A 26614-nucleotide genomic window follows, 5' to 3' on the forward strand; every position below is an offset into this window, starting at 1 on the left:
AGACTAGAGAAACATTTACTACCCTCACACACTAACAGTATGGCTAGTAGACTAGAGAAACATTTACTACCCTCACACACTAAAATTATGGCTAGTAGACTGGAGAAACAATTACTACCCTCACACACTAACAGTATGGCTAGTAGACTGGAGAAACATTTACTACCCTCACACACTAACAGTATGGCTCGTAGACGAGAGAAACATTGACTACCCTCACACGCTAACAGTATGGCTCGTAGACGAGAGAAACATTTACTACCCTCACACACTAACAGTATGGCTAATAGACTGGAGAAACATTTACTACCCGCACACACTAACAGTTTGACTAGTAGACTGGAGAACCATTTACTACCCTCAGACACTAACAGTTTGGCTCGTAGACTGGAGAAACATTTACTACCCGCACACACTAACAGTTTGGCTCGTAGACTGGAGAAACATTTACTACCCGCACACACTAACAGTATGTGTAGTAGACTGGAGAAACATTTACTACCCTCACACACTAACAGTATGTCTAGTAGACTAGAGAAACATTTAAAACCCTCTCACTTTAACAGTATGGCTAGTAGACTAGAGAAACATTTAAAACCCTCTCACTTTAACAGTATGGCTAGTAGACTAGAGAAACATTTACTACCCTCACACACTAACAGTATGGCTAGTAGACTAGAGAAACATTTACTACCCTCACACACTAAAATTATGGCTAGTAGACTGGAGAAACAATTACTACCCTCACACACTAACAGTTTGGCTAATAGACTGGAGAACCATTTACTACCCTCAGACACTAACAGTATGGCTAATAGACTGGAGAAACATTTACTACCCGCACACACTAACAGTTTGACTAGTAGACTGGAGAACCATTTACTACCCTCACACACTAACAGTATGGCTAATAGACTGGAGAACCATTTACTACCCTCAGACACTAACAGTTTGGCTAATAGACTGGAGAACCATTTACTACCCTCAGACACTAACAGTTTGGCTCGTAGACTGGAGAAACATTTACTACCCGCACACACTAACAGTTTGGCTCGTAGACTGGAGAAACATTTACTACCCGCACACGCTAACAGTATGTGTAGTAGACTGGAGAAACATTTACTACCCTCACACACTAACAGTATGTCTAGTAGACTAGAGAAACATTTAAAACCCTCTCACTTTAACAGTATGGCTAGTAGACTAGAGAAACATTTAAAACCCTCTCACTTTAACAGTATGGCTAGTAGACTGGAGAAACATTTAAAACCCTCTCACTTTAACAGTATGGCTAGTAGACTAGAGAAACATTTACTACCCTAACACACTAACAGTATGGCTAGTAGACTAGAGAAACATTTACTACCCTCACACACTAACAGTATTGCTAGTAGACTGGAGAACCATTTACTACCCTCACAAACTAACAGTATGGCTAGTAGACTGGAGAACCATTTACTACCCTCACACACTAACAGTATGGCTAGTAGACTGGAGAACCATTTACTACCCTCACACACTTACAGTACAACTAGTAGACTGGAGAAACATTTACTACCCTCACACACTAAAATTATGGCTAGTAGACTGGAGAAACAATTACTACCCTCACACACTAACAGTTTGGCTAGTAGACTGGAGAAACATTGACTACGCTCACACACTAACAGTATGGCTCGTAGACGAGAGAAACATTTACTACCCTCACACACTAACAGTATGGCTCGTAGACTGGAGAACCATTTACTACCCTCACAGACTAAAATTATGGCTAGTAGACTGGAGAAACAATTACTACCCTCACACACTAACAGTATGGCTAGTAGACTGGAGAAACATTTACTACCCTCACACACTAAAATTATGGCTAGTAGACTGGAGAAACAATTACTACCCTCACACACTAACAGTTTGGCTAGTAGACTGGAGAAACATTGACTACCCTCACACACTAACAGTATGGCTCGTACACGAGAGAAACATTTACTACCCTCACACACTAACAGTATGGCTAGTAGACTGGAGAAACATTTACTACCCTCACACGCTAACAGTATGTCTCGTAGACGAGAGAAACATTGACTACCCTCACACGCTAACAGTATGGCTAGTAGACTGGAGAAACATTTACTACCCTCACACACTAACAGTATGGCTAGTAGACTGGAGAAACAAATACTACCCTCACACACTTACAGTACAACTAGTAGACTGGAGAAACATTTACTACCCTCACACACTAAAATTATGGCTAGTAGACTGGAGAAACAATTACTACCCTCACACACTAACAGTTTGGCTTGTAGACTGGAGAAACATTGACTACCCTCACACACTAACAGTATGGCTCGTAGACGAGAGAAACATTTACTACCCTCACACACTAACAGTATGGCTCGTAGACCATGGAGTAGACTGGAGAAACATTTACTACCCTCACACACTAACAGTATGGCTAGTAGACTGGAGAAACATTTACTACCCTCACACACTAACAGTATGGCTAGTAGACTGGAGAGAAACATTTACTACCCTCACACACTAACAGTATGGCTAGTAGACGAGAGAAACATTTACTACCCTCACACACTAACAGTATGGCTAGTAGACTGGAGAAACATTTACTACCCTCACACACTAACAGTATGGCTCGTAGACAAGAGAAACATTGACTACCCTCACACGCTAACAGTTTGGCTCGTAGACGAGAGAAACATTTACTACCCTCACACACTAACAGTATGGCTCGTAGACTGGAGAACCATTTACTACCCTCACAGACTAAAATTATGGCTAGTAGACTGGAGAAACAATTACTACCCTCACACACTAACAGTATGGCTAGTAGACTGGAGAAACATTTACTACCCTCACACACTAAAATTATGGCTAGTAGACTGGAGAAACAATTACTACCCTCACACACTAACAGTTTGGCTAGTAGACTGGAGAAACATTGACTACCCTCACACACTAACGGTATGGCTCGTACACGAGAGAAACATTTACTACCCTCACACACTAACAGTATGGCTAGTAGACTGGAGAAACATTTACTACCCTCACACGCTAACAGTATGTCTCGTAGATGAGAGAAACATTGACTACCCTCACACGCTAACAGTTTGGCTAGTAGACTGGAGAAACAAATACTACCCTCACACACTTACAGTACAACTAGTAGACTGGAGAAACATTTACTACCCTCACACACTAAAATTATGGCTAGTAGACAGGAGAAACAATTACTACCCTCACACACTAACAGTTTGGCTAGTAGACTGGAGAAACATTGACTACCCTCACACACTAACAGTATGGCTCGTAGACGAGAGAAACATTTACTACCCTCACACACTAACAGTATGGCTCGTAGACTGGAGAACCATTTACTACCCTCACACACTAAAATTATGGCTAGTAGACTGGAGAAACAATTACTACCCTCACACACTAACAGTATGGCTAGTAGACTGGAGAAACATTTACTACCCTCACACACTAACAGTATGGCTCGTAGACTGGAGAAACATTTACTACCCTCAGACACTAACAGTATGGCTAATAGACTGGAGAACCATTTACTACCCTCACACACTAACAGTTTGGCTAGTAGACTGGAGAAACATTTACTACCCTCACACACTAACAGTATGGCTCGTAGACGAGAGAAACATTTACTACCCTCACACACTAACAGTATGGCTAGTAGACTGGAGAAACATTTACTACCCTCACACACTAACAGTATGGCTCGTAGACAAGAGAAACATTGACTACCCTCACACGCTAACAGTTTGGCTCGTAGACGAGAGAAACATTTACTACCCTCACACACTAACAGTATGGCTCGTAGACTGGAGAAACATTTACTACCCTCAGACACTAACAGTATGGCTAATAGACTGGAGAACCATTTACTACCCTCAGACACTAACAGTTTGGCTAATAGACTGGAGAACCATTTACTACCCTCAGACACTAACAGTTTGGCTAATAGACTGGAGAACCATTTACTACCCTCAGACACTAACAGTATGGCTCGTAGACTGGAGAACCATTTACTACCCTCACACACTAACAGTATGGCTAATAGACTGGAGAAACATTTACTACCCGCACACACTAACAGTATGTGTAGTAGACTAGATAGACATTTACTACCCTCACACACTAACAGTTTGTATAGTTGACTGGAGAAACATTTACTACCCTCACACACTAACAGTATGTGTAGTAGACTGGATAACCATTTACTACCCGCACACACTAACAGTATGTGTAGTAGACTAGATAGACATTTACTACCCTCACACACTAACAGTATGTGTAGTAGACTGGAGAAACATTTACTACCCTCACACACTAACAGTATGTCTAGTAGACTAGAGAAACATTTAAAACCCTCTCACTTTAACAGTATGGCTAGTAGACTAGAGAAACATTTAAAACCCTCTCACTTTAACAGTATGGCTAGTAGACTGGAGAAACATTTAAAACCCTCTCACTTTAACAGTATGGCTAGTAGACTAGAGAAACATTTACTACCCTCACACACTAACAGTATGGCTAGTAGACTAGAGAAACATTTACTACCCTCACACACTAACAGTATTGCTAGTAGACTGGAGAACCATTTACTACCCTCACACACTTACAGTACAACTAGTAGACTGGAGAAACATTTACTACCCTCACACAAACAGTATGGCTAGTAGACTAGAGAACCATTTACTACCCTCACACACTAACAGTTTGGCTAGTAGACTGGAGAACCATTTACTACCCTCACACACTAACAGTATGGCTAGTAGACTGGAGAACCATTTACTACCCTCACACACTAACAGTATGGCTAGTAGACTGGAGAAACATTTACTACCCTCACACACTAACAGTATGGCTAGTAGACTGGAGAAACATTTACTACCCTCACACACTAACAGTATGGCTAGTAGACTGGAGAAACAGTTACTACCCTCACACACTTACAGTACAACTAGTAGACTGGAGAAACGTTTACTACCCTCACACACTAAAATTATGGCTAGTAGACTGGAGAAACAATTACTACCCTCACACACTAACAGTTTGGCTAGTAGACTGGAGAAACATTGACTACCCTCACACACTAACAGTATGGCTCGTAGACGAGAGAAACATTTACTACCCTCACACACTAACAGTATGGCTCGTAGACTGGAGAACCATTTACTACCCTCACACACTAAAATTATGGCTAGTAGACTGGAGAAACAATTACTACCCTCACACACTAACAGTATGGCTAGTAGACTGGAGAAACATTTACTACCCTCACACACTAAAATTATGGCTAGTAGACTGGAGAAACAATTACTACCCTCACACACTAACAGTTTGGCTAGTAGACTGGAGAAACATTGACTACCCTCACACACTAACAGTATGGCTCGTAGACGAGAGGAACATTTACTACCCTCACACACTAACAGTATGGCTAGTAGACTGGAGAAACATTTACTACCCTCACACGCTAACAGTATGTCTCGTAGACGAGAGAAACATTGACTACCCTCACACACTAACAGTATGGCTCGTAGACTGGAGAACCATTTACTACCCTCAGACACTAACAGTATGGCTAATAGACTGGAGAAACATTTACTACCCGCACACACTAACAGTTTGACTAGTAGACTGGAGAACCATTTACTACCCTCAGACACTAACAGTTTGGCTCGTAGACTGGAGAAACATTTACTACCCGCACACACTAACAGTATGTGTAGTAGACTGGAGAAACATTTAAAACCCTCTCACTTTAACAGTATGGCTAGTAGACTAGAGAAACATTTAAAACCCTCTCACTTTAACAGTATGGCTAGTAGACTAGAGAAACATTTACTACCCTCTCACTTTAACAGTATGGCTAGTAGACTGGAGAAACATTTAAAACCCTCTCACTTTAACAGAATGGCTCATAGACGAGAGAAACATTTACTACCCTCACACACTAACAGTATGGCTAGTAGACTGGAGAACCATTTACTACCCTCACACACTAACAGAATGTCTATTAGACTGGAGAAACATTTACTACCCTCACACACTAACAGTATGGCTAGTAGACTGGAGAAACATTTACTACCCTCACACACTAACAGTATGGCTAGTAGACTGGATAAGCATTTACTACCCTCACACACTAACAGTATGGCTAGTAGACTGGAGAAACATTTACTACCCTCACACACTAACAGTATGGCTAGTAGACTGGAGAAAACATTTACTACCAGTATGGCTAGTAGACACAGTATGGCTAGTAGACTGGAGAAACATTTACTACCCTCACACACTAACAGTATGGCTAGTAGACCATTTACTACCCTCAGACACTAACAGTATTGCTAGTAGACTGGAGAACCATTTACTACCCTCACACACTTACAGTACAACTAGTAGACTGGAGAAACATTTACTACCCTCACACAAACAGTATGGCTAGTAGACTAGAGAACCATTTACTACCCTCACACACTAACAGTTTGGCTAGTAGACTGGAGAACCATTTACTACCCTCACACACTAACAGTATGGCTAGTAGACTGGAGAAACATTTACTACCCTCACACACTAACAGGCTAGTAGACTGGAGAAACATTTACTACCCTCACACACTAACAGTATGGCTAGTAGACTAGAGAACCATTTACTACCCTCACACACTAAAATTATGGCTAGTAGACTGGAGAAACATTGACTACCCTCACACACTAACAGTATGGCTAGTAGACTGGAGAAATATTTACTACCCTCACACGCTTACAGTACAACTAGTAGACTGGAGAAACATTTACTACCCTCACACACTAACAGTATGGCTAGTAGACTGGAGAAACATTTACTACCCTCACACACTAACAGTATGGCTTATAGACTGGAGAACCATTTACTACCCTCACACACTAACAGTTTGGCTAGTAGACTGGAGAACCATTTACTGCCCTCAGACACTAACAGTATGGCTACTAGACTGGAGAACCATTTACTACCCCCACACACTAACAGTTTGGCTAGTAGACTGGAGAACCATTTACTACCCTCACACACTAACAGTATGGCTAGTAGACTGGAGAACATTTACTACCCTCACACACTAACAGTTTGGCTAGTAGACTGGAGAAACATTTACTACCCTCACACACTAACAGTATGGCTAGTAGACTGGAGAAACATTTACTACCCTCACACACTAACAGTATGGCTTATAGACTGGAGAACCATTTACTACCCTCACACACTAACAGTTTGGCTAGTAGACTGGAGAACCATTTACTACCCTCAGACACTAACAGTATGGCTAGTAGACTGGAGAACCATTTACTACCCCCACACACTAACAGTTTGGCTAGTAGACTGGAGAACCATTTACTACCCTCACACACTAACAGTATGGCTAGTAGACTGGAGAACATTTACTACCCTCACACACTAACAGTTTGGCTAGTAGACTGGAGAAACATTTACTACCCTCACACACTAACAGTTTGGCTAGTAGACTGGAGAACATTTACTACCCTCACACACTAACAGTATGGCAAGTAGACTGGGGAAACATTTACTACCCTCACACACTAACAGTATGGCTAGTAGACTGGAGAAACATTTACTACCCTCACACACTTACAGTACAACTTGTAGACTGGAGAACATTTACTACCCTCACACACTAACAGTATGGCTAGTAGACTGGAGAAACAGTTACTACCCTCACACTAACAGTATGGCTAGTAGACACACTAACAGTATGGCTAGTAGACTGGAGAAACAGTTACTACCCTCACACACTTACAGTACAACTAGTAGACTGGAGAAACGTTTACTACCCTCACACACTAAAATTATGGCTAGTAGACTGGAGAAACAATTACTACCCTCACACACTAACAGTTTGGCTAGTAGACTGGAGAAACATTGACTACCCTCACACACTAACAGTATGGCTCGTAGACGAGAGAAACATTTACTACCCTCACACACTAACAGTATGGCTCGTAGACTGGAGAACCATTTACTACCCTCACACACTAAAATTATGGCTAGTAGACTGGAGAAACAATTACTACCCTCACACACTAACAGTATGGCTAGTAGACTGGAGAAACATTTACTACCCTCACACACTAAAATTATGGCTAGTAGACTGGAGAAACAATTACTACCCTCACACACTAACAGTTTGGCTAGTAGACTGGAGAAACAATTACTACCCTCACACACTAACAGTTTGGCTAGTAGACGAGAGGAACATTTACTACCCTCACACACTAACAGTATGGCTAGTAGACTGGAGAAACATTTACTACCCTCACACGCTAACAGTATGTCTCGTAGACAAGAGAAACATTGACTACCCTCACACACTAACAGTATGGCTCGTAGACTGGAGAACCATTTACTACCCTCAGACACTAACAGTATGGCTAATAGACTGGAGAAACATTTACTACCCGCACACACTAACAGTTTGACTAGTAGACTGGAGAACCATTTACTACCCTCAGACACTAACAGTTTGGCTCGTAGACTGGAGAAACATTTACTACCCGCACACACTAACAGTATGTGTAGTAGACTGGAGAAACATTTAAAACCCTCTCACTTTAACAGTATGGCTAGTAGACTAGAGAAACATTTAAAACCCTCTCACTTTAACAGTATGGCTAGTAGACTAGAGAAACATTTACTACCCTCTCACTTTAACAGTATGGCTAGTAGACTGGAGAAACATTTAAAACCCTCTCACTTTAACAGAATGGCTCATAGACGAGAGAAACATTTACTACCCTCACACACTAACAGTATGGCTAGTAGACTGGAGAACCATTTACTACCCTCACACACTAACAGAATGTCTATTAGACTGGAGAAACATTTACTACCCTCACACACTAACAGTATGGCTAGTAGACTGGAGAAACATTTACTACCCTCACACACTAACAGTATGGCTAGTAGACTGGAGAACCATTTACTACCCTCACACACTAACAGTATGGCTAGTAGACTGGAGAAACATTTACTACCCTCACACACTAACAGTATTGCTAGTAGACTGGAGAACCATTTACTACCCTCACACACTTACAGTACAACTAGTAGACTGGAGAAACATTTACTACCCTCACACACTAACAGTATGGCTAGTAGACTGGAGAACCATTTACTACCCTCACACACTAACAGTTTGGCTAGTAGACTGGAGAACCATTTACTACCCTCACACACTAACAGTATGGCTAGTAGACTGGAGAACCATTTACTACCCTCACACACTAACAGTATGGCTAGTAGACTGGAGAAACATTTACTACCCTCACACACTAACAGTATGGCTAGTAGACTGGAGAAATATTTACTACCCTCACACGCTTACAGTACAACTAGTAGACTGGAGAAACATTTACTACCCTCACACACTAACAGTATGGCTAGTAGACTGGAGAAACATTTACTACCCTCACACACTTACAGTACAACTAGTAGACTGGAGAAACATTTACTACCCTCACACAAACAGTATGGCTCGTAGACTGGAGAACCATTTACTACCCTCACACACTAAAATTATGGCTAGTAGACTGGAGAAACAATTACTACCCTCACACACTAACAGTATGGCTAGTAGACTGGAGAAACATTTACTACCCTCACACACTAAAATTATGGCTAGTAGACTGGAGAAACAATTACTACCCTCACACACTAACAGTTTGGCTAGTAGACTGGAGAAACATTGACTACCCTCACACACTAACAGTATGGCTCGTAGACGAGAGGAACATTTACTACCCTCACACACTAACAGTATGGCTAGTAGACTGGAGAAACATTTACTACCCTCACACGCTAACAGTATGTCTCGTAGACGAGAGAAACATTGACTACCCTCACACACTAACAGTATGGCTCATAGACTGGAGAACCATTTACTACCCTCAGACACTAACAGTATGGCTAATAGACTGGAGAAACATTTACTACCCGCACACACTAACAGTTTGACTAGTAGACTGGAGAACCATTTACTACCCTCAGACACTAACAGTTTGGCTCGTAGACTGGAGAAACATTTACTACCCGCACACACTAACAGTATGTGTAGTAGACTGGAGAAACATTTAAAACCCTCTCACTTTAACAGTATGGCTAGTAGACTAGAGAAACATTTAAAACCCTCTCACTTTAACAGTATGGCTAGTAGACTAGAGAAACATTTACTACCCTCTCACTTTAACAGTATGGCTAGTAGACTGGAGAAACATTTAAAACCCTCTCACTTTAACAGAATGGCTCATAGACGAGAGAAACATTTACTACCCTCACACACTAACAGTATGGCTAGTAGACTGGAGAACCATTTACTACCCTCACACACTAACAGAATGTCTATTAGACTGGAGAAACATTTACTACCCTCACACACTAACAGTATGGCTAGTAGACTGGAGAAACATTTACTACCCTCACACACTAACAGTATGGCTAGTAGACTGGATAAGCATTTACTACCCTCACACACTAACAGTATGGCTAGTAGACTAGAGAAACATTTACTACCCTCACACACTAACAGTATTGCTAGTAGACTGGAGAACCATTTACTACCCTCACACACTTACAGTACAACTAGTAGACTGGAGAAACATTTACTACCCTCACACAAACAGTATGGCTAGTAGACTAGAGAACCATTTACTACCCTCACACACTAACAGTTTGGCTAGTAGACTGGAGAACCATTTACTACCCTCACACACTAACAGTATGGCTAGTAGACTGGAGAACCATTTACTACCCTCACACACTAACAGTATGGCTAGTAGACTGGAGAAACATTTACTACCCTCACACACTAACAGTATGGCTAGTAGACTAGAGAACCATTTACTACCCTCACACACTAAAATTATGGCTAGTAGACTGGAGAAACAATTACTACCCTCACACTAACAGTATGGCTAGTAGACTGGAGAAACATTGACTACCCTCACACACTAACAGTATGGCTAGTAGACTGGAGAAATATTTACTACCCTCACACGCTTACAGTACAACTAGTAGACTGGAGAAACATTTACTACCCTCACACACTAACAGTATGGCTAGTAGACTGGAGAAACATTTACTACCCTCACACACTAACAGTATGGCTTATAGACTGGAGAACCATTTACTACCCTCACACACTAACAGTTTGGCTAGTAGACTGGAGAACCATTTACTGCCCTCAGACACTAACAGTATGGCTAGTAGACTGGAGAACCATTTACTACCCCCACACACTAACAGTTTGGCTAGTAGACTGGAGAACCATTTACTACCCTCACACACTAACAGTTTGGCTAGTAGACTGGAGAACCATTTACTACCCTCAGACACTAACAGTATGGCTAGTAGACTGGAGAACCATTTACTACCCCCACACACTAACAGTTTGGCTAGTAGACTGGAGAACCATTTACTACCCTCACACACTAACAGTTTAGTAGCTAGTAGTTTGGCTCGTACTGGAGAAACATTTACTACCCTCACACACTAACAGTATAGGCTACTACCCTCACACACTAACAGTAGGCACTGGAGAAACATTTACTACCCTCACACACTTAGAGTACAACTAGTAGACTGGAGAACATTTACTACCCTCACACACTAACAGTTTGGCTAGTAGACTGGAGAACATTTACTACCCTCACACACTAACAGTATGGCAAGTAGACTGGAGAACCATTTACTACCCTCACACAAACAGTATGGCTAGTAGACTAGAGAACCATTTACTACCCTCACACACTAACAGTTTGGCTAGTAGACTGGAGAACCATTTACTACCCTCACACACTAACAGTATGGCTAGTAGACTGGAGAACCATTTACTACCCTCACACACTAACAGTATGGCTAGTAGACTGGAGAAACATTTACTACCCTCACACACTAACAGTATGGCTAGTAGACTGGAGAGAACCCTCATTTACTACCCTCACACACTAAAGATTATGGCTAGTAGACTGGAGAAACATTTACTACCCTCACACACTAACAGTATGGCTAGTAGACTGGAGAACCATTTACTACCCTCACACACTAACAGAATGTAACTATGTAGACTGGAGAAACATTTACTACCCTCACACACTAACAGTATGGCTAGTAGACTGGAGAAACATTTACTACCCTCACACACTAACAGTATGGCTAGTAGACTGGAGAACCATTTAACCCTCACACACTAACAGAATGTCATTTACTACCCTCACACACTAACAGTATGGCTAGTAGACTGGAGAAACATTTAGAGAAACATTTACTACCCTCACACACTAACAGTATTGTAGACTAGTAGACTGGAGAACCATTTACTACCCTCACACACTTACAGTACAACTAGTAGACTGGAGAAACATTTACTACCCTCACACAAACAGTATGGCTAGTAGACTAGAGAACCATTTACTACCCTCACACACTAACAGTTTGGCTAGTAGACTGGAGAACCATTTACTACCCTCACACACTAACAGTATGGCTAGTAGACTGGAGAACCATTTACTACCCTCACACACTAACAGTATGGCTAGTAGACTGGAGAAACATTTACTACCCTCACACACTAACAGTATGGCTAGTAGACTAGAGAACCATTTACTACCCTCACACACTAAAATTATGGCTAGTAGACTGGAGAAACAATTACTACCCTCACACTAACAGTATGGCTAGTAGACTGGAGAAACATTGACTACCCTCACACACTAACAGTATGGCTAGTAGACTGGAGAAATATTTACTACCCTCACACGCTTACAGTACAACTAGTAGACTGGAGAAACATTTACTACCCTCACACACTAACAGTATGGCTAGTAGACTGGAGAAACATTTACTACCCTCACACACTAACAGTATGGCTTATAGACTGGAGAACCATTTACTACCCTCACACACTAACAGTTTGGCTAGTAGACTGGAGAACCATTTACTGCCCTCAGACACTAACAGTATGGCTAGTAGACTGGAGAACCATTTACTACCCCCACACACTAACAGTTTGGCTAGTAGACTGGAGAACCATTTACTACCCTCACACACTAACAGTTTGGCTAGTAGACTGGAGAACCATTTACTACCCTCAGACACTAACAGTATGGCTAGTAGACTGGAGAACCATTTACTACCCCCACACACTAACAGTTTGGCTAGTAGACTGGAGAACCATTTACTACCCTCACACACTAACAGTTTGGCTAGTAGACTGGAGAACATTTACTACCCTCACACACTAACAGTTTGGCTAGTAGACTGGAGAAACATTTACTACCCTCACACACTAACAGTTTGGCTAGTAGACTGGAGAACATTTACTACCCTCACACACTAACAGTATGGCAAGTAGACTGGAGAAACATTTACTACCCTCACACACTAACAGTATGGCAAGTAGACTGGGGAAACATTTACTACCCTCACACACTAACAGTATGGCTAGTAGACTGGAGAAACATTTACTACCCTCACACACTTACAGTACAACTTGTAGACTGGAGAACATTTACTACCCTCACACACTAACAGTATGGCTAGTAGACTAGAGAAACATTTAGGTTTAATGTGCGTTAGGTTTATCCTGAGATCACACAAATGCGGAATTAATGCAAGTGAAACTATGGAGCACTGTTCTATATGATTTCCATGAATAATACTAAATATACATGGAATTTATATAGAGCTTTTCAAGAATCCAAATACGCTTTACAGTTTCAAACAGAACAAAAACCAAAGCAAAAACAACTGCAGACTAAACAGAAAGATGGACAATGATGGCAACTAACATGGAGAAAAATGTTGGACAATGCAGACATCTCTCACTGTCCCCCTTTCCCTCCCCCTCTCCCGTCATCCTCCCTCCAGCAGCCCACCCCCCTCTCCCGGAGGTCAAGCCGTTCCCAGGGACATCAGAGGGAGTGAGGGAGTCCAGCAGCACCACCGGCATGGTGGTGGGCATCGTGGCGGCCGCCGCCCTCTGCATCCTCATCCTGCTCTACGCCATGTACAAGTACCGCAACCGCGACGAGGGCTCGTACCACGTGGACGAGAGCCGCAACTACATCAGTAACTCTGCCACCCAGCCTAACGGCAGCACCAAGGACAAGCCGCTGGGCATCGCCAAGATCTCCAAGAACAAGAAGAACAAAGACAAGGAGTACTACGTGTGAGGATTGGAGGGACACCCTTATGACATTTACATATACACATCTACACTTATACAGACATATGCACACATACAGGAGGACATGCCCTGAGACGCCCACATACACACACACACACACACACACACACACACACACACACACACACACACACACACACACATAAAAGAAACACACAGAGACAAAGAGACTGCCATAAGGGCAGAGACCCATCCTGTACAGTAATAATAACCACTAACCACATCCTCTCTGTGTGAGGCCTGTGTTCGACCAGAATAACCGTAATGACAAGCAGAGTAATCACCAGGTAGACTCCTGGTACAGGACCAGTAAAGAGCAGTTTTTTTTCAAGGACTAGCCCCTGTCTCTCCCTGCTATAAACTGTCCTGTAGACTCAGAGAGAGGAGGGGGCAGGGGGTAGACTGGGAAAGAACACCTAAAGAAAACACTAGTGTTCTGTCGTACGGAGTCAAAATCAGTATATCCAGATTAACACCCTGATAAACTCCCAGTTTCAATTTTGTGTAAGGCTGGTGTTGTCCAATGGGGGAACACCAGATTACCTGAACCCTGCCCCTAACCCTAGCCCACCAGTCAGCAGAATGGACGTTACCACGCCAATAAGACCGGAAGAGTCACACCCACCAGGGTTGCCATGGTGGCTCTGTTTGCCCGACTCGCTGGGGAGGGGCGGAGTAGGGCGTGTACGAGGAAAAGGAAGCTGTGTGTGTTTGAAATGTTGCCGGGACATTTATTTTCAAACGTTATACAACGTACGTTACAACGTTGTATCAACCCATCCAGACTATGAAAACGAGAGACTTTGACTCTGGAGAGGAGACCAGAGACACCAGAACTACCTACCTACCTACCTACCTACCTACCTACCTACCTACACCTACCTACCTACACAACACACAACACACACACTCACACCTCCTACAACACCACAAGAGCTTCATTACCAGAGCTTCATCCCTGACTGGTGGCAACGATATCTGCGATAATGATGATATTATTATGATAATGCTGAAGTCGATGATGAAGAAAAAGAAGAATGAGGATGAACATGTGGACAGTTTAGACTCTTTGGGGAAATTGTTGCACGTTGAATTATCTTACTCCATGTGTTTCTAACAGAGCAGAGACTACAGGGGTTACTCCTAAACCCAGTACAGCCATAACCTACCACCTGGCTCACCGAAGCCTACCACGTGATCCACCACCTGGGCTTATAATAACCGACCACCTGGCTCACCGAAGCCTACCACATGATCCACCACCTGGGCTTATAATAACCGACCACCTGGCTCACCGAAGCCTACCACATGATCCACCACCTGGGCTTATAATAACCTACCACCTGGCTCACCGAAGCCTACCACATGATCCACCACCCGAGGGCCAATTATTACAGGGCTTAATAGTGACAGACAGACAACACAACAGGATAAGCTAACTTCAGAACTAACATCATATAGCAATCATCAATAAGAAGACAGGACAAATGCTGTACACACAACAACGTTCCATCCCTTCCAACACACAGCAGAGTGTGACCAGGCTCCAGGGTCTCTGAGAGCCAGGTTGGTGTGTTTGTTTTGGATTGTGGTTTAGTGAGTAACCCTGGTGTAAAGGCTGGGTATGTCCTCCTGCCACAGGCCCAGCCCGTTTTAAAGCCTGTCCTATAGACAACTATACGTGCTCTGATGAACGTTTTATATTACAAAAAAAAAAATGTCTGTAAAATAATCAAAAACAGAATACTAAGTGTTATCATGTGTTTCTATAATGATAGAGCTGTTCATGATGCCATTGGCTAATAGAATTTGAGTTGCTTTACTTTCATTGGCCCTCCCTCTCCGAGCATCCTGTGTGTTCACATTGGTTGATTGTCCCTCTCGTTGTCCATGTGATCAATTCCAGCCAGCCAGGAGTAGGGGGGGTGGGGGCGGGCTCTGTGGAGAAGGTTAAAGGTGTGACTATGATGTCATTCAGTGCATGTAAGACTGTGTAGATCTCAAATGGCAGATGTTTAAAGTAGTGCACTATTAGTGCTAACCCTAAAACTACATGGCTCTGATCAAAAGTAGTGCACAGGAAATAGGGTGCCATTTGAGACACAAACCTACTGTAAGAACAGAGTAGATAGAAATGCACTGTCCAGAACAGGCAGTAGTCTCCATTGTGACTAATCTGGACATTGTATTTCTAGCTTTTGTCGGCAACCACGCTCCCCCGGGTCATCCAAGCAATATTGCCAACCAATCACATGCATGGGAATCAGACTGGGGGCGGGACATAAAGCATTAAAGGCATAGTAGTAATAAAACCTAAAAATTTGACAGAAAAATGTAACTAACTGATTCCTTCTCTTTATCTATCCCTTTATCCCTATTTCTCTCTGTTCTTCTCTCCCTCTCGTCGACGCCTCTTCCTCTCTCTCTTTCTTTCTCCCTTTCTCCTCTCTCTGTTTCTATCTGAAGTGAAGGAGGAGCATTGAACTGTGGTGTTCTTCATCTAAGTGTTCATTTAGCCTTTTGATTTTATATATATACAATTTTTCTACAGTATTTTACTTTTATTTTTATTGTTACAGTTCTTTGAAGAACATAAAGTGGAACTTTATTATGAAAAATAGTTTTGAAGATCAAACGAGTCAATAAAATATTACCCAAGTGAAGTTACCTTAACTTTTATTCTATTCTCTTCTATTCAAAAATATGACATAAGTGAAGTTATTTAGCAAATTTCCTACACAACAATATTGTCACGCCCTGACCATAGAGACCCCTTGGTTCTCTATGGTGTAGTAGGTCAGGACGTGACTAGGGGGTGTTCTAGTATGTCTATTTCTATCTTGGTGCTAATATGGTTCCCAATTAGAGGCAGCTGTTTATCGTTGCCTCTGATTGGTGACCATATTTAGGTAGCCATTTCCCCACCTGTGTTTTGTGGGATATTGTTTGTGTTTAGTTGCCTGTGTGCACATCATGACTTCACGTTTCGGTGTTTCTTTATTGTTTTGTTTTGTTTCACGGAGATTAAAAAAATGTGGAACTTTACTCACGCTGCGCCTTGGACTGCTCATTACGACGATCGTGACAGAATATCCCACCACGCAAGGACCAAGCAGCGTGCCATGGAGTTGGACATGGGAGGAAATCATGGAAGGACACAAGACCCTTGGCGGAAGTCGCCAAGGAGCATGGAAGGACAGCGACGAGGACCACGGCCACAGAAACACCAAGGGCAATAGGGGTTGCCGGTCGAGCCGAGGAGAGTGCCAGAACCCGCCTGGGAGTCGATGGAACAATGTGAGGGAGGATACCGGAGAGAGGGGTTAGCAAGGAGTAGGCTGCAGCTCTAGCGGGCTGAAGAGCGGGTCATCAGTCCAGTGCCATCTGTGCCGGCTCCACGCACCAGATCTCCAGTGCACCTCCCCAGCCCGGTATGTCCTGTGCCAGTTCCTCGCACTCTCCATGAGGAGCGTGTCGTCAGTCCGCTGCCAAAGAAACCCCAAGATTTTTTGTGGGGAGGGGCACATGGAGCTGGCGGCTGAGCCGCGGGAAGAGCCAGAGACCGTCAGGGAGGCGATGGAGAAGTTGAGAGAAAGATGAGCGAAATGTTATGTCGGTGTATTCTGCATGGCATCCGACCTGAAGAGCCTGTCAGCAGTCTGGTGAGTCCTGTGCCAGCTCTCCACACCCTTCCTGAAGTGTGTGTCACCGGTACCACCTGTGCCGGCTCCACGCACAAGGTCTCAAGTGCGCCTCCCCAGTCCGGTACGTCCTGTGCCATCCCCACACTCGCCCTGAAGTGTGTGTCACCAATCCGGTATCACCTGTGCCGGCTCCACGCACTAGGCCTCCAGTGCGCATTCACAGTCCAGAGCTTCCGGCGACGGTTCACAGTCGGGAACCTCCCGTAACGGTCAACGGTCCAGAACCTCCCGCGACGGTCAACGGTCCAGAATCTCCCGCGGCGATCAACGGTCCAGAATCTCCCGCGGCGATCAACGGTCCAGAATCTCCCGCGACGGTCAACGGTCCAGAACCTCCCGCGACGGTCAACGGTCCAGAACCTCCCGCGACGGTCAACGGTCCAGAGCTTCCAGGCAAGGCGTCCGGTCCAGCTCCAGGGCAGGAGCCTTCCTCTGCGCCGATGCCCAGTCCAGGCACGGCATTCAGCCCGGCACCATGTCCGGATCCGGGGTCTGGGCGGGGGCTACGACCTGCACCGGAGCCACAACCGACACTAATCACCCCCCACCCTCCCCATTTGGTTTCAGAGAGACCTTGGTTCTCTATGGTGTAGTAGGTCAGGGCGTGACTAGGGGGTGTTCTAGTATGTCTATTTCTATCTTGGTGCTAATATGGTTCCCAATTAGAGGCAGCTGTTTATTGTTGCCCCTGATTGGTGATCATATTTAGGTAGCCATTTCCCCACCTGTGTTTTGTGGGATAATGTTTGTTTAGTTGCCTGTGTGCACATCATGATTTCACGAGGTTAAAAATATGTGGACCTATACTCACGCTGCGCCTTGGTCCGAAATATTCCTTTATCCTCCCTCTATCCCATTCTCTCTCTCCCTCTTTTTGGTTTCAGGTAAAAAAAACTTTACACAGAGGGTTCTACATGGAACCCAAAATGGTACTACCTGGAACCAAAAAGGGTTACTACCTAATAACCATTTTATGAGTGTTGTGTTAGAGAACATTATGTCCACATTGTCTCCCTCAGACACACACATACAAGCAGGCTAAACACACTCCCTGGTCGCAGTAGATATCCACAAGATCCTCTGGATTTAGGGGAACGGGGCAAAGGGTAGCGATCCAGGGGATTGGTGGATAAGTGAACAGCTTATCAACCCCATCTCCCAAGGTCTATGTCACACTGTGACCACCATCACACACAGATGCACACCACCACAGGAAGAAACCGCAGCCTCTTTCAATCTCTGTCTCTCTTTAACACACTCTTTCTCGCACACTGTCTCTCTCGCTCTCAAACTCACTCAAACTCACACACACTGCTGACCGGAGAGAGACGGAGAAAGGAATGGAGGGATGAGTATCTGGATAGAGGAGTGAGGGCAATGCTGAAGCACCTGTGTGCAAGTTTTTTTTCAGAGGACATCGTGTTCCTTTTGATGCTATCGCTACCTTTTTTTCATTATTTATTGACTTGGTGGAGGAGATGTGTTGCTGATTGAACATGGAGATCAGGGCAGGGACATGACGGGTTCATAGTTACCACACTGTAGTGACTGTTGGTTAGTTACTGTGTTGTAGTTTATAATATTTTCCACATTGTGTTATGCTACAGCCTTATTCTAAAATGGATTACATGTATTTGTTTCCTCATCAATCTACACACAATAGCTCTTTGGGGGTTTTAGGCTGGGTTTCTGTATAAACACTTTGTGACATCTGCTGATGTAAAAAGGGCTTCATAAATACATTTGATTGATTGATTTATTTCCCCTGTCTATCAAGAATGGTCCAACCCCAAAGGACATCCAGCCAACTTGAGTCAACATGGGCCAGCATCCCCGTGGGATGCTTTCAACATCTTGTAGGTTTCTGACAAATTGAGCCTGTTCTAAGGGCAAGAGGAAGGATAATGTGTAGGAAGGATAATGGACCTATTGTATATTCATACTGTTTATTGACTGTGTCCAGCTTGCTAATAATCACCAAAATGAAAGCTAGACAGGCAGGGAGCATCGAAAATCCCCAAAACGATGGATAGAGGACTATTTTCTGAAAATGTTCACAGCAAGGAAATATAGCACATTTTTTGTGCGGCCCTCCGGACCTTGCTGTCACGTTGGTATAAAGGGATCGGAAGACAGGCGCAGGAATGCGTAATAGAGGTTTTTATTGACCCCAAATTACAGCATGCCATGTAAAGGCACGGGGACGAAGACCAAACAAACACGTACAGAGCGAGGAGTGCCTCTAATAAATTCACGGGACGAGGCCCGAACACACACAAGCACACAATGACTACCACACGGGACGAGACCCATAATCATCTGCGCAATACAAGTGGCACGAAAGCCAAAACAACACAGCACAGGTACTCACACGACCAACGGACATAGGAACAATAATCGACAGGACAATGGTAAACAAAGGGCACACTTATACAATTACTAATCAATGGGAATAGGGACCAGGTGTGCATAATGACAGTTCCGGAGGGATCCGTGTCACTTGTTGAAGGCCGAATGCGGCCCCCGGGGCAAAATTAGTCTGACACCCCTGCTTTACACACACCTCACCCTCAACGGCATGCCCCATACCTCTGTAAGAACCAAGTATTCAACTACCAACACTACTTATACCCACACACCTTAAACATACACATCTGCACTTACGCTGAATGACAAGCCATACGTAGGCCGCTGTAAAACCAGAGTTCAGACACACCTTACATGCTTCTCACGCTGGTAGGCATTCCCTATAGACCTCTGTAAGGATAGAGAACACACACCTACACACACCTTACACACACACATACAGTGCCATCGGAAAGTATTCAGACCCCTTGACTTTTTCCACATTTTGTTACGTTACAGCCTTATTCTAAAATTGATTAAACTCATTGTTTTCCTCATCAATCTACACACAATACCCCACAATGACAAAGCAAAAATAGTTTTTTAGACATTTTAACAAATGTAATAATAATAAAAAACAGAAATCCCTTATTTACATAAGTATTCAGACCTTTTGCTATGAGACTTGAAATTGAGCTCAGGTGCATCCTGTTCCATTGATCATCCTTGAGATGTTTCTACAACTTGATTGGAGTCTACCTGTGGTAAATTCAATTGATTAGACATTATTTGGAAAGGAACACACATGTGGTCCCACAGTTGACAGCGCATGTAAAAAAACAAAAACAAGCCATGAGGTCGAAGGAATTGTCCGTAGAGCTCCAAGACAGGATTGTGTCGAAGCATAGATCTGGGGAAGGCTACCAAAACATGTCTACAGCATTGAAGGTCCCAACAACATAGTGGCATCCATTCTTAAATGGAAGAAGTTTAGAACCACCAAGACTCTTCCTAGGGCTGACCGCCAGGCCAAACTGAGCAATCAGGGGAGATGGGCCTTGGTCAGGGAAATGAACAAGAACCAAATTGTCACTCTGACAGAGCTCTAGAGTTCCTCTGTGGAGATGGGATAACCTTCCAAAAGGACAACCATCTCTGCAGCACTCTACCAATCAGGTCTTTATGGTAGAGTGACCAGACGGAAGCCACTTCTCAGTAAAAGGCACATTACAGCCCGCTTGGAGTTTGCCAAAAGGCACTTAAAGGACTCTCAGACCTAGAGAAACAAGATTTTCTGGTCTGATGAAACCAAGATTGAACTCTTTGGCCTGAATGCCAAGCGTCACGTCTGGAGGAAACCTGGCACCATCCCTACGGTGAAGGATGGTGGTGGGAGATGTTTTTCAGTAGCATTGGATTGGATTGAGGGAAATATGGAGCAAAGTACAGAGAGATCCTTGATGAAAACCTGCTCCAGAGCGATCAGGACCTCAGACTGGTGCGGAGGTTCACCTTCCCACAGGACAATAACCCTAAGCACACAGCCAAGATAATGCAGGAGTGGCTTCGGGACAAGTCTCTGGATGTCCTTGAGTGGCCCAGCCAGAGCCCAGACTTGAACCTGATCGAACATCTCTGGAGAGACCTGAAAATAGCTGTGCAGCGACGCTCTCCTTCCAACCTGACAAAGCTTGTGAGGATATGCAGAGAAGAATTGGAGAAACTCCTCAAATACAGGTGTGCCAAGTTTGTAGCGTCATACCCAAGAAGACTGAGGCTGTAATCGCTGCCAACGGTGTTTCAACAAAGTACTGAGTAAAGGGTTCGAATACTTATGTATATATTTCAGTTTTTTTATTTTTTATAAATTTAGCTGAAACAACTGAAGGTCTGCAAGTGGAATTATTTTTTATATGCCCTGTACACGAAGAGACAACACACATTATGTTAAACTTTTGTGCAGTCCTAGCTCTCAGGCACCTGCGCAAGCACATGGACACTCACTCAAACACTGTCCCAAGTACTCACAAGTTACAATAGATACCCTAGTTAGCGAGCTTTGTGAAACTTGTTGACATAAATCTTTATACACTGCTCAAAAAAATAAAGGGAACACTTAAACAACACAATGTAACTCCAAGTCAATCACACTTCTGTGAAATCAAACTGTCCACTTAGGAAGCAACACTGATTGACAATATATTTCACATGCTGTTGTGCAAATGGAATAGACAACAGGTGGAAATTATAGGCAATTAGCAAGACACCCCCAATAAAGGAGTGGATCTGCAGGTGATAACCACAGACCACTTCTCAGTTCCTATGCTTCCTGGCTGATGTTTTGGTCACTTTTGAATGCTGGCGGTGCTTTCACTCTAGTGGTAGCATGAGACGGAGTCTACAACCCACACAAGTGGCTCAGGTAGTGCAGCTCATCCAGGATGGCACATCAATGCGAGCTGTGGCAAGAAGGTTTGATGTGTCTGTCAGCGTAGTGTCCAGAGCATGGAGGAGCTACCAGGAGACAGGCCAGTACATCAGGAGACGTGGAGGAGGCCATAGGAGGGCAACAACCCAGCAGCAGGACCGCTACCTCCGCCTTTGTGCAAGCAAACTGAGCACATGTGACAGACGTGACAGAGTCTGGAGACGCCGTGGAGAACGTTCTGCTGCCTGCAGTATCCTCCAGCATGACCGGTTGGCGGTGGGTCAGTCATGGTGTGGGGTGGCATTTCTTTGGGGGGCCGCACAGCCCTCCATGTGCTCGCCAGAGGTAGCCTGACTGCCATTAGGTACCGAGATGAGATCCTCAGACCCCTTGTGAGACCATATGCTGGTGCGGTTGGCCCTGGGTTCCTCCTAATGCAAGACAATGCTAGACCTCATGTGGCTGGAGTGTGTCAGCAATTCCTGCAAGAGGAAGGCATTGATGCTATGGACTGGCCCGCCCGTTCCCCAGACCTGAATCCAATTGAGCACATCTTGGACATCATGTCTCGCTCCATCCACCAACTTTGCACCACAGACTGTCCAGGAGTTGGCGGATGCTTTAGTCCAGGTCTAGGAGGAGATCCCTCAGGAGACCATCCGCCACCTCATCAGGAGCATGCCCAGGCATTGTAAGGAGGTCATACAGGCACGTGGAGGCCACACACACTACTGGGCCTCATTTTGACTTGTTTTAAGGACATTACATCAAATTTGGATCAGCCTGTAGTGTGGTTTTCCACTTTAATTTTGAGTGTGACTCCAAATCCAGACCTCCATGGGTTGATAAATTTGATTTCCATTGATCATTTTTGTGTGATTTTCTTGTCAGCACAACTATGTAAAGAAAAAAGTATTTAATAAGAATTTTTCATTCTAGGATGTGTTATTTTAGTGTTCCCTTTATTTTTTTGAGCAGTGTATTATCCACATTGTAACAAACTTATGGTAGCATAAAAGTACATTGTGTATCATTATGACGGTTTTATATTAAACAATTTCGGAGCCAAGGACAACATACCTTGCTAGCCGAAGGTGGGGCAAAAGAGAACAATAAGGGGGTACGGAAATACAGATAACCCTCGATGGACCAAACCAAAATATACAAAACTTTTACAATCACATGTATGTACAATATTGATATGAAAAAGTGTTTGAACACCAAAGAAAAACATTAGCTATGCAGCTGTAATTAAATTTAAAAAATACACTGAATTATTATTATTATTATTATCAAATTATTAACATCCCCTCTTGTCCTTGTGTGCAATTTGGTGCATAATCTAGGGGAACAACATCACACTGCTACAAAAGCTATGCCTCTTCGCCCAACATCAGCACCCGACCTCACTAATGCTCTTGTGGCTGAATGGAAGCAAGTCCCTCCAGCAATGTTCCAACATCTAGTTGAAAGCCTTCCCAGAAAAGTGGAGGCTGTTATAGCAGCAAACGGGGGGACCAACTCCATATTAAGGACCATGATTTTGGAATGAGATGTTCGACGAGCAGGTGTTCACATACTTCTGGTCATGTAGTGTATGTTCTGATTTATAAAACATTCTAAGGTTTTGTATCATTCACAACTAAAGTTGCCAAATAACTCTAAATATGTCATATTGAACCTGTTTCAAATGATCACTTTTATGCTCATCATAGCTACTCTGTAATTATATTTATTTTATTTATTTCACATTTATTTAACCAGGTAGGCAAGTTGAGAACAAGTTCTCAATTTACAATTGAGACCTGGCCAAGATAAAGCAAAGCAGTTCGACACGAACAACAACACAGAGTTACACATGGAGTAAAACAAACATACAGTCAATAATACAGTAGAAAAATAAGTCTATATACAATGTGAGCAAGTGAGGTGAGATAAGGCAGGTAAAGGCAAAAAAGACCATGGTGGCAAAGTAAATACAATATAGCAAGTAAAAAATTAAATAAATAAATAGGAAACATATCCTTTCTATTTTATTCAGCTAAGTTAAATTATATTATTCTTACTATAAAATCATGTTGAATAAAAGAATGACCCAGGATTTATAAGCATACATTGTCAGCTAAATGAACAAGCCTACAGCCTATGGCATGGCGCATAGACAGATAACATATTCTGTTCATCTAAAATACATTTTCTTCATATCAAAATGTTTCTTTAGACTTGACTAAAATAAATAATGGATTTATTGTGATGGTGTGTATTACATTGATTACACCCCCAATATTGCGTCACGCCTATAATTTTGTGAGATTCCACCGTCATAATCATAACCAATGCCAACCCTCTTCAATTACGTCACATAGCTAGCTAGTAAAATGGTTCACAGTCGCTGATGTTACACATGTTTGCTAACCAGTTACAAACGCAAGGCGTGGCGCATAACAAGTTAGCAGGTGCAAGCTAGCCAGCCAACTCCAGTCATGTGCTAACGTTTGCTGGTAAACCTAGCTTTAGGTGTCTGGTTGTAATGTAGGTAGCTGTTTAGTAGCTATATCTATGACTAAAAAGAGAAGAGGTTTTACAATCGAGGTACAATAGATATCTGATTGTAAAACCACTTCTATTTTTAGCCATATATATGTTTACCTGTAGTTGTTTAGCTAGCTAGCTACCTAAGTTAGCAATCAGAAAAATAATTTGATTTCCCCCACTGTAACACAGTAGTATTTTAGCCAGCAATACACAATATGGGTTTCAGTAGATAAACTGAAGTTACCTAGCTAGCTAGGTGGCTTGCAGGAAAATGACTTTCTTAGCTAGCCACCGTATTTGTCATCTGCCCTTTTACAGTAGTGCTGGCATCAGCTGTAGCTGAGCTTCTAGCTAAATCCAACTCTTTGTTTCAAATCCTTTTCGCTTTATTCTGATTGAAACATGTATGGTTGAATGTCACCATGTAGCTAACAGAGCATCAAACAATTCTTCATTGTCGAATTTGTGTTGAGAGGAATCACTTCAGAGGAATCACTTGAAGCCATTGTGGTCTGGTCAGTTCTTTTAGTTTTGCCCAAAGGATTGTGACGTTAGTGTCTGCCTCCCTTTCAAAAGAGCCTGCCTTGTGGGAGGGACAGGCCAGAGCACAAAGCACCGCCCCACATGAATTGTAGTTTTCGGAGACTGGATAATTTTTTTTTTTTGCTTGTATATTTAGCAATGAATCCTCTGATAGGAACATAGCTGAAAGAGGTTCAATGGCTCTATCGAACAAGGACAGCCATATCTACAAGCACAAAAACATATAGTGGGATCAGTTTAACATGGTTTTCTATGTGTTTGATGGCATTCCATTCTCGTCGTTCCAGCCATTACTATGAGCCAGCCTACTCGGAAAAAAGAAAAAATCAGGACAAATATGTATGGTGGTGAAAAATTGTGGAAAATGTGAATACTTTCTTTATGAAACACCATTTTCCAACATTTTTCACCGATTGGTAGTTACAGTCTTGTCCTATCGCTGCAACTCCAGTACGGACTCGGGAGAGGCGAGGGTCGAGAGCCATGCATCCTCCGAAACACGACCCCGCCAAGCTTCTTGACACACTGCTCACTTAACCTGGAAGCCAGCCGCACCAATGTGTTGGAGGAAACAACATACAGCTGGCAACCGAATTCAGTGTGCATGCGCCCAGTCCGCCACAAGGAGTCGCTATATTGCGATGGGACAAGGACATCCTAGCTGGCTAAACCCTGCCCTAACCTGGACGACATTGGGCCAATTGTACACCACCTCATGGGTCTCCGGTTCTTGGCCGGCTGCGACACAGCCTGGGATCGAACCCGGGACTGTAGTGACGCCTC

At 43.4% G+C, this 26614-nt stretch overlaps 1 protein-coding gene across 13 annotated transcripts in view; it reads left to right on the forward strand.

Annotated features, from left to right (window-relative positions):
* Window positions 1-16940, forward strand: part of LOC139376585 (neurexin-1a-like) — a 78922-nt gene extending 61982 nt beyond the window's left edge. For 9 of the 13 annotated variants that reach the window (XM_071119341.1, XM_071119338.1, XM_071119344.1 and 6 more), the window contains one exon: window positions 13957-14261. In XM_071119341.1, the coding sequence (XP_070975442.1) occupies window positions 13957-14261 (305 nt within the window). Of the gene's footprint in view, window positions 1-13956 lie in introns of all 13 variants that reach the window. The other 4 variants (XM_071119339.1, XM_071119345.1, XM_071119350.1 and 1 more) reach the window with 1 other exon arrangement.
* Window positions 16941-26614: the final 9674 nt, after the last annotated feature.

Source organism: Oncorhynchus clarkii, chromosome 20 (assembly GCF_045791955.1).
Source record: "Oncorhynchus clarkii lewisi isolate Uvic-CL-2024 chromosome 20, UVic_Ocla_1.0, whole genome shotgun sequence".
NCBI lineage: Eukaryota > Metazoa > Chordata > Actinopteri > Salmoniformes > Salmonidae > Oncorhynchus > Oncorhynchus clarkii.